The 13,154-nt window shown below is 42.7% G+C and overlaps 1 protein-coding gene across 11 annotated transcripts in view; it reads left to right on the plus strand.

Moving 5' to 3' along the window:
- The window catches only part of TRDN (triadin), a 296,487-nt gene that overhangs the window by 243,335 nt on the left and 39,998 nt on the right, over positions 1–13,154 (plus strand). For 10 of the 11 annotated variants that reach the window (XM_077300566.1, XM_077300511.1, XM_077300482.1 and 7 more), the window contains 4 exons: positions 1,400–1,447; positions 3,067–3,117; positions 11,590–11,628; positions 12,907–12,957. In XM_077300566.1, the coding sequence (XP_077156681.1) occupies positions 1,400–1,447; positions 3,067–3,117; positions 11,590–11,628; positions 12,907–12,957 (189 nt within the window). The remainder of the gene's footprint in view (positions 1–1,399; positions 1,448–3,066; positions 3,118–11,589; positions 11,629–12,906; positions 12,958–13,154) is intronic. The other variant, XM_077300474.1, reaches the window with a different exon arrangement.

Here is a 13,154-nt window from a genome sequence, read left to right on the forward strand (position 1 = left end):
ATTTGGGAAGGTACTTCAATAGGATATAATGCCAGAGTCCATTTTCCAAAGCTGCCATTTTCTCTGGGTGAACTTATCTCCGTTACCTCGAGATTAGTTGTAACAGCAGGAATTCTGCAGTCACCACCTGGAGGTTGTCAATCCTACTAACTGAAAATGTACTGTCACATGTATGGATGGATGTGAATGTGAAAAAGATCATGTGTATGAAAATCTTCCTTCCAATAAGAAACTTACAGTAACAGAACAACAGTCTATCATGGTTTTATGAGTCGGTCATGTAGGGAGAAAATGTTAATGGAGACAAACGGTTACCAAGAAAACTGGAGTATAGTAAGCACACAAAAAGACTTTTTATGGAATGGGACTGTTTCAGAATTAGATAGAAGTATGGGGATGGCAGAAAGTGAATCTAATGGCAGAAAGTGAAGAGGAACTAAAGAGCCTGTTGATGCCGGTGAAGGAGGAGAGTGCAAAAGTTGGCTTGAAACTCAACATCAAGAAAACAAAGATCATGGCATCCGGCCCTCTGAATTCCTGGTAAATAGATGGGGAAGAAATAGAGATAGTGACAGATTATATTTTCCTGGGCTCCAAGATCACTGCAGATGGGGACTGCAGCAAAGAAATTAAGAGACGCTTGCTCCTGGGGAGGAAAGCTATGGCAAATCTAGACAGCATCCTAAAAAGCAGAGACATCACCCTGCCAACAAAAGTGCGTTTAGTCAAGGCTATGATATTCCCAGTTGCAATGTATGGCTGCGAAAGTTGGACCATAAGGAAGGCCAAGCGTCAAAGAATTGAGGCTTTTGAACTCTGGTGCTGGAGAAGACTCTTGCGAGTCCCTTGGACTGCAAGGCGAACAAACCGTTCAGTCCTGGAGGAGATCAGCCCTGACTGCTCCTTAGAAGGCCAGATCCTGAAGATGAAACTCAAATACTTTGGCCACCTCATGAGAAGGAAGGACTCCCTGGAGAAGAGCCTAATGCTGGGAGCGATTGAGGGCAAAAGAAGAAGGGGACGACAGAGAATGAGGTGGCTGGATGGAGTCACTGAAGCAGTAGGTGCAAACTTAAATGGACTCCGGGGAATGGTAGAGGACAGGAAGGCCTGGAGGATCATTGTCCATGGGGTTGCAATGGGTCGGACACGACTTCACACCTAACAACAACAACATGGGGATGGGAGTTAATTCCTTAGATACGCAAATGTTGTTATCAGAACTGAAAGCATTACAAATGTGTCAAAAGTGAGGGGGAAACCAGCAATCTCTCTGAGGCCTTTAACTGATTTTAAACTGTACCTATATATGTGTTCCATGCTCCTTCTTTCTTCTATCTGTGATCTGAGCATCAATTAATTTTAAACTCACATTCATATGCACAAATACATTTTCTAGATGCTTTAAAAGAAAAAGTGAAGCTTCCAGTTGTTGCCAAAGAAAAAAGTAAGCTGCATTTGTAAAGCTATTTTCTTGTTAAGTTCAAGAGACAATATGTTATTAATATCTTTAATTGAATATGGCAAAGGGTATTGGATATTGATATTAAGAGATTGCATTCTTCACACTGATGTTTAGGCTTGCACAAGTATGGACCAGACTAGTCAAAATAGTATTGTATGCTATGCCAGATCCATAAAATTCCTATAATAATATTCTTTTGGAGCAATATTGGATCAGTGTCAGCTGGTGCAAGTTATATCTCATTCTGCTTTTCATTAAATTTACTACTTTATAAATAAATATAACACATATATTGCATGTAAGAACAAATGCAGATAATGAACACAATTCAAAATGCATGCAGCTTCTGTACTATTTGTGTATGTATTTCATAATTATTTTACAATACAATATGCTTTGACTTGTATCATTTATCAAGACAATATACTAAATATCTATTTAATTAGTTTTATATGATAGAACAAATGGTTTCAAAATGTTCTTTGTAGCAGTATTTGTTAAAGGAAATGGATCTCTATGATTCATCAGAGCAAATATATAAAAGTAAGAACATGGTTTTGTGACAGCTTCTCTCGCAAGTTGGGAGAAAATCTAATATGAAAGTCTTTTGAGATTGAGGAGGATGTGAATAACAACTACATGTATAATGCAGAGGCAAACCCAGACATGTGTACTTGTAAGCTAGTAGTGTGAGTTTGATTACTCCCAATAAGCAGGATTTATTTATTAGAAGAAAGCTCTTTATTGAAAGAATAACTAACTAGACATCATTGGAACTTTGCTAAGACTGAAGATTCTAATAAAACTACTCTATCGACCCTTTGCATCTGCCCTCTCCCTGAGCCAAATGGTTTGGGCACAAAGATAATCTCTACGTGAAGGTGCTGGTTGAGTTTCAGAGTCCCTGGAAGGATGACAGTTCCCAGGTGCATCACGGTGGGGAGACAGCAAGCTTGAGGTCCATGACCAGCTATATTCACACCTGCTCTGGTCCTTAACAAAAGATCAAAACCATGATGGCAAGGCTTAAGATCAAAAGGCCCCATATATCCCCAATGGGATGCAGACAAAGGTGCTGCCCCAGGCATGACCATTGACAAGAATCAAATCACAGAGCAGAAATGCACAATGTAAAACATCATAGCATGTAGTATGGCAAAGCATGGCATAACTGTAGCATGGCAAATGCCCCTCACAAATATAACATGACAAAAGCATTACATGATTTTGATAAGTAGTGTAGTCTTTGTAGACAGCATTACATCCTTCTATGCCCATTGACTTCAATGGATTTAGAAGGGTTCAGTTATGTTTAGAATTGCATTGAGAGGGTGCCTCGAGGTGATCATAACTCCAGTTAAGACCTCAGCATGACAGATCAACCATTTTATTTTATTTATTTTACTGAAGTTCCAGGAGGTAGTGCTACCCCTGCCACCCCAGAAATCCAAAATTTACAGGAAATAGAAATCTGTACTCTATTAATTTTTTGTCTTGGTTGGTATATCTTTTTAAAAATTTGACATCTGGATGTTTGTGCACAAGCCAAGGCACGGTTAAACGGCATATCTGTAAGTAAAGCAAATTTGATTCTTCTTCAGCAGCAGCTAAACCAAAAGAAGCAAAACCTCCAGTTGCCCAGAAACAAAAAGGTAAATGTCCTTTAGAACTATATTAGGTTATTCTGTGATCAGACCCATATGCATTTTCTTGCTTTTTTTTCTGTGACTAGATGTTTTTCTTCCATATTATGGAAAGCTCTTCTCAATGATGATGATAAGACAGAAAGAATATTAATTCTTATTAATCTATATATTTTTTGTTATTGATGCTAATAATTTAGTGTGTTTGAATGTGGAAGCTTCCTTCAGTCATCAAGTCACTGATAGATCTATCTTCTATGAATCTATCTAATCTCGTTTTAAAGCTATTTATTCCTGTATGGATCAGAACCATATTGATAGAAAGGAGATTTTTCTGCAGACTTGGGGGAAACCCTTGTTTGCATAAAAATCTTAAACCTTAAAAAAGGGCATGTGTTTTTCAAACCTGTATCTTGGGAACCTCTTTCCCTTTTATTGCTGTTTCAGAGAGTGGTCAAGGAAGCTCAGGAGCTTCTACTGCCCAACCCCTTTATGTCTACCTTTTGCTTCTCCCTCAGTTTGAGGCAGATGACTGGGCCACTGACATGTGAATAGAGTGGTGGTGGGGGCACACAGCTGGGCATCAAGAGCAACAAATGAGGGGATGGTTGGGCAGGTAGGTACAGCAGTATGAAGGGGGTAAAGGTGCAAGCTGAACCCCCCTGGCCCATTATGTATGGGCCATAATACCTGTGCTGGCGGTGGCAGCACTTCAGGGGAAATCCCTGATAATGCTTGCCCCTGCCGCCAACACTGTTGCGTCCCAGCCCAGGGCTACAGAAGGCCTGCGCTAAGCAAATGTGGGAACTTCTGCAGCTTCTTGGGTATGCCTGGAGCCAGCAGGGGCCAAGGCGGGCCAGTGCTGTGCATAATCATCAGAGCCGGGTCTTTCAGCCCACCCAGCCCCAACCTGCAGTGTCCCAGTAGGGACACCGCATGCCCCTGCGGGCTCTGTGGAGCCGCAAAACTGGCAGGGGCAATCCCCTGCCCCCACCAGTGCGCATGGAGGGGGCCTGCCCACCCACTCTGCCCCAGCCCCTCCCCACCTTCCCCCCCCCCCGCCTCTTCAGCTTACCTCGGCTGGCAGCGAGAATGAGTGACAACTAATGATTTTTATACTGCCCGTCCATATGGTTGGAGGTTACTGGGAGGGAGGCTGTGGTTTCCCAATTTCTAACTTTTAATTTTATTCTATTTCATTTGTAAAGTTGGAGATGCATATACCCTAGCACTGGGTGGCTCCCTTGTGGATTTTTGAACGACACAGAAGGGTCAGCCATCTCTCTTAGATATATGAATGCTGCATCTTCCAGAGCAAGCAGAACATGTACTGTGATGCTGAATGTGTGTGACAGGACACTGACATTTTGTCAAAAAATCAAAACCTCACTGTGTAAATTGGCTGTAAGCATTCATGTGCAGTACTGTGCTTGATTAGACCTCTCTGTCTTGTAAAACAATATTAAGTGATTTATAGATCCAAAATGTATTGCAAGAAAGGCTAGTTCCAGTAAATACAAAAAAATCAGTGCCCTCTGGAACTCCATGAAGATAAAACTCGCTGTTTCTAGTTGGTGCAACAATATCTACCTCTAGCCCAGGTCTAAAGCTAGGGTTGCCAGGCTTGACTTGTTTTAAGTATATCAAATCTTATGCCAATAAAGGTATCTGAATCTGAATCTGACTTGCTAATCATTAGAAGACCAGAGGACATGGGGAAATGTCTGCTGATAACAGCATGACATTTCTTGGAATCCCCCACCCAACCCAATGTGATGCCCTGCCTCACCATAGAGGTTTTGGCATCTCCTTCAGTATCACTTTCAGTTTTCCCCCCAGAAATGATGTCATGCTGTCAGTAATGCCATTCTCCCCTCCTACTTGTGGCTGGTTGATAATGCCTGCTTGGGTCAGGAGATTTCAAGCCTCAGCAAATTTATGGCAACTCCATCCTGAGCAAAGTCTGAGATCAGTAACCCTCTGGTTGGCTCTGTGACCAACCAAAGTTCATTAGTTCCTCAGGCTGATCTGCTTCACGAGGAGTTGTCATAAGGATAAAATGGAGGAAATGAGAGTGGTCTAAGTCGCCATACTGTTTTTGGAGGAAGGGCCAGATACAATGTCCTAATTACATTTTTAAATGAATGATGAATTATGAACGGATCATTCTTAAAGTTGTCAGCTTCCAGTTATTACCTAGAGATCTTTGGGGATTGCAATTCATTTCCAGGGGCCAGTTCCCTTAGAGCAGTGGTCTGCAACCTTTTTAAGGCTGCAGACTGGTGGGGTGGAGGGCGATCCAGGCACCGCACATGCATGGCTGCCCATGCGCAAACGCGCAGGTGCGGCAAGTCCGTGCATGCACATTTGTGCAATGCATGCCTGTAAACGGGCATGCGTTTCCATGCAGCAGGCCCGTGCATGCGCGTTTACACCAGCGGCCGCGCTTCCCTCTCCCCCGCTCCCGCAAAAAGAAGCTTGCTGGGCTGCAAGGTAATCATCCGCTTTGGCGGCCAATTTGCTTGCGGCCTGGGAAGTTTCTCACTGCAGGGGAGGGGGTGGGGAGAGGGAGCCACGGCCCGGTGCCGCGGCCTTCATGGCCCGGCACCGGGCTGTGGCCCGGTGGTTGGGGACCACTGCCTTAGAGAAAATGGCTGTTTGGGAAGGTAAACTGCATGGCATTATACCTTGCTGAAGTCCCTCCTCTCTCCAAACCCTGCTATCCCCACATTCCACCTCCAAATCTCCAAGAATTTCCCAGCCCTGAGTTAGCAACCCCAATCAGTGGTTTTCTCCATCTTATTCTGCTTGTGGATTGTTCAAGCTTTCTTAGACCTGGGCCCATTCTACACACACTGGATAATGCACTTTCAGTGTGTTTTTGCAGCTGGATTTGCCTGTGCAGAACAGGAAGATCTCCTCCGAAAGTGCACTGAAAGCACATTATCTAGCGTGTGCAGAATGGGTCCTGGTTTCCCCTCTCTGTGAAGACTGCTTATGTTTGTTTCTCATACTCATGGCTGAAACAAATACTTGGAAAATGCTATACACTTCTAAGCAATTACTAATTTGACATTAAAATGATTGCCTGCTTTTAAACTGTCGATTGATCCATTTTGAAGAAGCAAATCACATTTTAAAACAGTAAATAAAACCTTGATGTCTTGTTATGGGAAGCAGCTATGAAGGCAGTCATCAAACCATATATTTATGATTGCATTGTGCTTTACATTGTGGGAGCCACCCTGTGCCCCTGGGGAAGGGCAATATGCAAGTACAAAAATAAATGAAATTCTTTTTCCTCCCTTCCCCCCATTTATTATGAAATTATTCAAGGTTAATGGGATTTAACATGGCTTTGAATTGAAAAGCAAAGCAGATTGTTATTTTCCTGTAAATGTCCCTTTTTGCAGTACTATAAAAAATGCATATGTTATGAAAATGATTAGTGTGCTATACTACACTTTCCTACCTCACACGTTTAAAATAGCAATGCTTGGTTTTTCATTCACACTGTGCATTGCACAATTTGTAGCCTGTTCAATATTTAAAATATTCACACTTGACCCGATGGAAAAGAAAGCATAATTTGGAACGTGTTGATGCAGGAAGCCATAAAAAGAGTGAAGAAGAGGACAGGCTGACATTTCCAAATGACAGCCTACTCAGAGACTGCAGTGTTTGTGTCCTTGGGATAAGGTGGTAGAATATGCACCTAAAAGGCTGTACTGTGCTGTATTAAACTGCTGGTGGAGAGTAATATCTAAATGGTCTTTCACACATAAAGTTCATTATCATCACCATCATCAAATTTATATGCTACCCTCTCAAAAATTGGCTCATCATATACGAAACTAGCACATCTCATTGTGGGCAATCGTTCTCCACAATGGATGATGCAGTTTGTCATATGCTTGAGTTTTGTTTTTGTTTGTGTCACACAGTAGCCAAAACCCAGGCATCATTAGAAGGTCCAGCAGTGGGGCCTGAACTTCAGAAATCCACTCACTGTGGCCCCCATAGCACCAAGAATAGGACATCTTGGTCCCAGATATAATGTTCCATCGATACCTTGTGGCTAATAGCCACAGATGGATCTGTTTGATATGTTTCTCCAGTCACCTCTTGAAGCTTTCTGTGCTTGTAGCCTCCACTATTTCTTCTGGCAGTGAGTTCCACGTGTTCATTACTTTTGGGGTGAAGAAGTACTTCCTTACATCTGCTCATTAAGGACATTTAGTGCCCACGGAAATTATTGTGCCATGAGGAAGGGAGAAAGGTTCTTATTTCTCGACCTCTCTCCTATGAATCATTTTGTAAACCTCTGTCATGTCACCCCGCAGTCATCATTCCTCCAAACTAAAGTGCCTTAACCTCTTAAACCTTTTTTCATAGTGAAGGTGTTCCATCCCCTTATTCATTTTTGTTGCTCTTTTTCACACCTTTTCCGATGCTATAATATCTTTTTTGAGGTGTGGTGACCAGAACTGTACAGTATTCCAAATGAGGCTGCACTATAGATTCATACAGGGGCATTATGATACTGGATTATTTATTTTCAATTCTCTTCCTTATCATTTCCATCATAACATTTGCCCTTTTTTACTGCAGTCACACAGAGACTGTTTCCACATCAGGAGGTATATATCATTTTAGCCTTGCTTTAAATTTCCTTTCGATACTGCAAGTCGACTCTAAGCTTTCTGCATTTGGGTTTTCTTCTCATTTCTCAGACTGAAATATGCCATTTGCTTTCTTCATCTGAGTGGGACAGAGGCAGCCTCCCACCATGCTTTGCTCACTTCCCCTTTTCCAAACTTTTTTTTTAATGCAAAATGTGCCTGCTTGCACCTTTCATTTCATTGTGCCCTTAAATTCCACCGTTCTGCGCCCTCCATCGCCTCTCTACCTTCCCTCATAGTCTGAGAAAGAGTGCTTGCAGTCGAAAGCTCACACCGAATGAATCTTTGTTGGTCTTAAAGGTGCCACTGGACTCTGATTTTGTTCCCTCCCCCAAGTATACTGGAAGAATTTTTTAAAAACCACACACATATGGGTTATCGAGTTACAACACTAGTGCAGTAGAACATGGAAGACTGCCAGTCTTTTCTATAACTAGAAACAGCATTGTAATGCGATAACCATTTTGTTTAAATGCTGTTATGGGATGGAGGGAGGGACAGAGGGAGGATGGCAAAGAGGAAAGGGGCATGAACAAACAACTAAAAATGGCAGCCATGGGAAAAACCTGAATGCACCCATTTCTCATTTGGGCAGCCCTGAATTAGATTCCACCTTGACCAATGAAATTGTTGTAATTGGAATGTCCAAAGCAAGTGGTAAGTCAGAGGGATAGTTTAGTCTGCACCTGGAAAGGGAGATTTGAATGCAGAAAGGTAAGGAAAACTCCGCTCTTTAAAAATGCGAATCCAAATGATATTGCTAGTGCAGGAATTGTCTGACATTTTCAGTGAGTTATTTACCATGATTCCAAGATCTCTCTCTCCTGGTCAGTTACTACCAGTTTAGACCAAATTAATGTGTATTTTTAGTAGAGATTTCTTTACTCCAATGTGCATCCTTTAGCACTTGTCCATGTGGAATCTCATTTGCCACCCTGATGCCATTCATCCTGCCTCAAACGATCCCTCTGGAGAGCCTCACAGTTGTCCCTGGTTCAACTTTGTTATTTCTGTGCAGTCCCACATGGCATCTGTGTCTTCGCAGAGCCTGCCACAGAGCACTGTTTACAAGCTATGTATAAAAAATTCTAGAAGCCCCCAAGAGTGCTCATCCCTCCCCTCATGGAGGGTGACTTTTACACCCAAAGTCATGTGATGGGAGTGTTAGCACTCTCCCTTTTCTACCACCACTGAGCGAGGACCATTCAGCAAGCTGATAGAATATTTACCTCTGATGACAAATAATTTATAATTTTTATAATTTTAGTATGGGCGGCCATGATTGGTAAGAATATGGCCTTACCTAAATAAATAATCAATTTATTTAATATATAAATAATTAATAAAGGTGGAACAGAATCACTGAGTTTATATTCTCAGTTTTACAGCGCACTTGATTCTCAGTCTTGCTTCCAAATCACCTCAGAAATTGAGGGAAGAAAGAGCAGCTTGCCCTCAAACTCTCTGTCAAGTGAGTTTCACCAGTACTGGCAAGAGAGTACCGGAAACGCTGCCACAGCTAAGCAAGTGTTGCTGAGCACTCCTGTGGCCCAGCACATGCTGCCGAGCACTGCTGATGGTGTGATGCTGAGCACTGCTGCTGCTGAGGGCATGCCATCAACTGCCACCTCCATCGACCTCCACCATGCCTTGTGGCCACTGAGCATCATGCTGCTGAGTGCTGCAGCCAGATCCATCCCACCAAGCACTGTCATCAAGCACCATGGCTACAAGGATCTGGCTGTACATTGTGCCATTGCTGTGTGCATCCCACATAGCATTGTTGACAAGCCCTGTGGCTGAACACCACTGTGGCTGAGTGTCACCTGCTGCCAGGCACATCCTGCCGATTGCCGCCACCCACAAATATAGACAAGTGGGACAGTTTGTAGTGAATACAAAGAGAGGAAGAAAAAACCTATCCCAAGGCTACTATAAATGTTACTAAAATTATTACAAAATAAATGAAGTAAAGGTTTCTTTGTTCTTGTTTGTTTATTCTCCCTCTCACTGGAGAATAAACTCCCCCTCACTGGCAGTCTTCAAGCAAAGGTTGGATACACACTTTTCTTGGATGCTTTAGGATGCTTAGGGCTGATCCTGCGTTGAGCAGGGGGTTGGACTAGATGGCCTGTAGGCCCCTTCCAACTCTATGATTCTATGATTCTATGATTCTCGTATAGAATCCAACCAGAAGCAGTTGGTATTACTAGCATCTCCATATTGAAGAGCCAAAGGCTGATATATATACTATATTATTCAATAGAGGTTGAATTTCACAATTCGGATATTCATGATATTTACATTCAAAGGACAACCATTGAGGAAAATTTTCATTTGAAAACGGGACATATCTAGATTGCCGCTACCAGGCACCACAGTCTGCTGAATGTTGCCATTGCTGGGCATTGCCATCGACGGGCATCAACATCAAGTGCTGCAGCTGAGCCCCACTGCTGAATGCTACCACTGACCAATGCCATGATGCTGCTGGGTGCATCCTGCCAGGAACTGCTGCTGAACGCCACAGCAGATGAGCCCTGTGGCTGGATGCCACCCTGGCCACTCCATGCACCAATGGTAACTGCATCCCACTGTGCATCACTGGCAGGCACTGCAGCTGAGTGCATACTCCCGGTCACCTCAGGGGACTGCTGACAGTTGACAGGATGTCCTTTGTGAGTGTGCATTGCAGGGCACTGGTTATATGGCAAAAGACTATAAGAACATAGGACTAGTCTGCTGGACCAATTTCAAGGGAGAGTTGGAAAATCCAACCCTGCATTAATATTTCAAATGTTTATTGGATCTTTCAGGGATGCAACATGGTATAACATAGCGCAATCTCATCAGATCTCATAAATCTCATCAGATCCCAATCTGGTCGCTCTCTGGATGAGATACCATCAAGGAAGACTTTGCATAGAGAGGCAATGGGAAACCACCTCTGCTGAATTAATTGCCTTGAAAACCCTATGGCAGTGGTCCGCAACCTTTTTGAGGCTGGGGACCGGCAGGGCAACTGCCCGCCCGCGCATGCACGGCCAGGCTGCGCATGCACACATACGCCATGCATGGCCGAAATTGCGCACGCGTGTCACTTTTGCGCATGCGTGAATGCGTGATAGTGCCGCACATGCGCAATTTTGGCCACACATGCACAATGCGCGGCCGCGGCCCTGATTCCCTCTCCCCCCCTCCCACAGTAAGAAGCTTCCCGGGCAGCAAGCTTGCGGCCTGGGAAGATTTTCACTGCGGGGGGGGCGGGGAGAGGGAGCCGCGGCCCGGCGCCAAGGCCTTCGTGGCCCGGCACCGGGCCGCGGCCCACGGATTGGGGACCACTGCCCGATGGCATCACCATAAATTGGCTGGATTTAAGGATGCCAGCATGTTTAAGGATTAAGAAATGAAAACTGAAAAACTCTCTGGATGTGTTTATGTAGCAAGCAGGAATCAGATTGTAATCATACTACTGAAAAGTAGCAACCATGGGGTCCTTCATATGTTGGACATCTTCCAATAGCATACAGTTCCTCAAAAATCTAATAATAATGCAATAATTAAATTACCTGAGAGAAAATACAATTATGTGAACCCATTCTCCATTTGATTCTTGACTGAGCCGCCATTCTGATTGTTTTCTATATCTTGAATAATCTTGAATCAGAGACCAACCGCCCCCCCTGCCCTTTTGAATGATGGCATAAATATGCATAGGGGGGAAAGCAAAATGGATTAAGTAGCAAGGAATTTTGAAGAGGAATTTTAAGTTAAAAACATTTTTATTCTTTAATTTCAGAGCCAGCTATAAAAAAAGAAGCAAGCCCAGCTAAAACAGGTAATGACTCTTTAACATCTGGTAATGGAGAATATCTGCACTTCATAGACTGTATGATAGTCTTTTAAGTACAATACAGATGGTGAAGTTCAATCTGTGGAGTCCAAACAGTTGGGGTTAGTGGTGTTCTTTTTCAAGTAGGAGGAATGGTACAGAAAAGACATTCCAGATAGAATCTGCATTCTAATAAATCCTTTTAGAGGTAACTTGAAACTTCATTTTGATTATATAATCAGGTTATTTAATAATATAGGTTTGGATACTATCAAGATGTCCACAGATAAAGTAGCACTTTTTGCTGATTCTTCCTAAAATGTTGTTTCTGTGAGATGAACCTCTCCCACCCAGAAACCATGTGTGGGAAAGGGGAATCAGCAACAATTATCCCCCACCCCCTACAATCATGGATATCTAGGCAAAATCCAAAGCATTATTTTACACTGTAAATGTGTCTTTCTGCAAGATTGTACTACAGGGGCTACCAGGAAGTCCCCCATCTGAGTATTAACTAGACCCAGACACTAACCTGCTTTGCAAGGACAGGGTGATCGCATCATATGATTTAAGAACATATTTGGACCTCTTTTGCCTTTCTCAACACCAATGCCAACATTCAACATTTTGTTCAGTTGAACTAGCATTATTCAAACATTATTTATCTCCCCAAAATGATGTAGATATTATGGATGCAGCATCAGCAGCTCACACAAATGGATCTTTCCTTGACCCCAGCAGCCCTCAAAATGCCCTCAAACATTTTGCTGAGTTTGGGTGGATCCTCAGGAAAAAAAAATCCTATGGGGCAGCTGTAATAAGGAGGAGCAAGACTGAGGAGTGTTTTTCTTCATTTCTCTTCACTGCAGCTTCCAAGTGCCCCACAAAAGACTCCTGACCCTCAGCAGAAGGTTTTCAGGGCACACAGAGGCTGATGGGGGAGGAGGGAGAGTGAGAAATATTATTTTACAGGAGCTTTTTCTGTTTTTGTTTCTGTGAGATCCAACCCAAAATTATCATTTAAATGTAGGACTTTACAATAATTGAAATGATACAACTTTGTTTATTAAATATCAGTAGAAGTATGTTCACACACCCCCATTCCTCTTTGTGTTTTCTCATCTGAAGTCATTTTCTCCTTATTATAAAGATGTCAAGCACATTGGTTTCTATATCTTATGAAGTTTTAAGTTAATGAAGAATAACCATTTATTTTTATTCACTATTCATTCAGTTTCAGTTAAGATATCAACATGTACTTAATTTTATTTACAATTATTCTAGCACCCAACGTTATCAAAGAAGCCAAAGAAACTTCTCATCTTGTTGCTGGAGGTATGCTTAATCTCTGAGACTCTCTTTTTAAGGATGAAGTATTCATAACAATCCTTTAATTTGAATGCATAATAATGCGTTAAGTGAGGGAGGACACCAAGCTTTCAAGCTACAGAGAAAGATGCTCACATTTGATGATCAGCAGTGGGACTACCATCACCAAGTACTGCTCCAGTGGTTGAGAAGGATCTGATGCC

Source organism: Paroedura picta, chromosome 1, assembly GCF_049243985.1.
Source record: "Paroedura picta isolate Pp20150507F chromosome 1, Ppicta_v3.0, whole genome shotgun sequence".
Lineage (NCBI taxonomy): Eukaryota > Metazoa > Chordata > Lepidosauria > Squamata > Gekkonidae > Paroedura > Paroedura picta.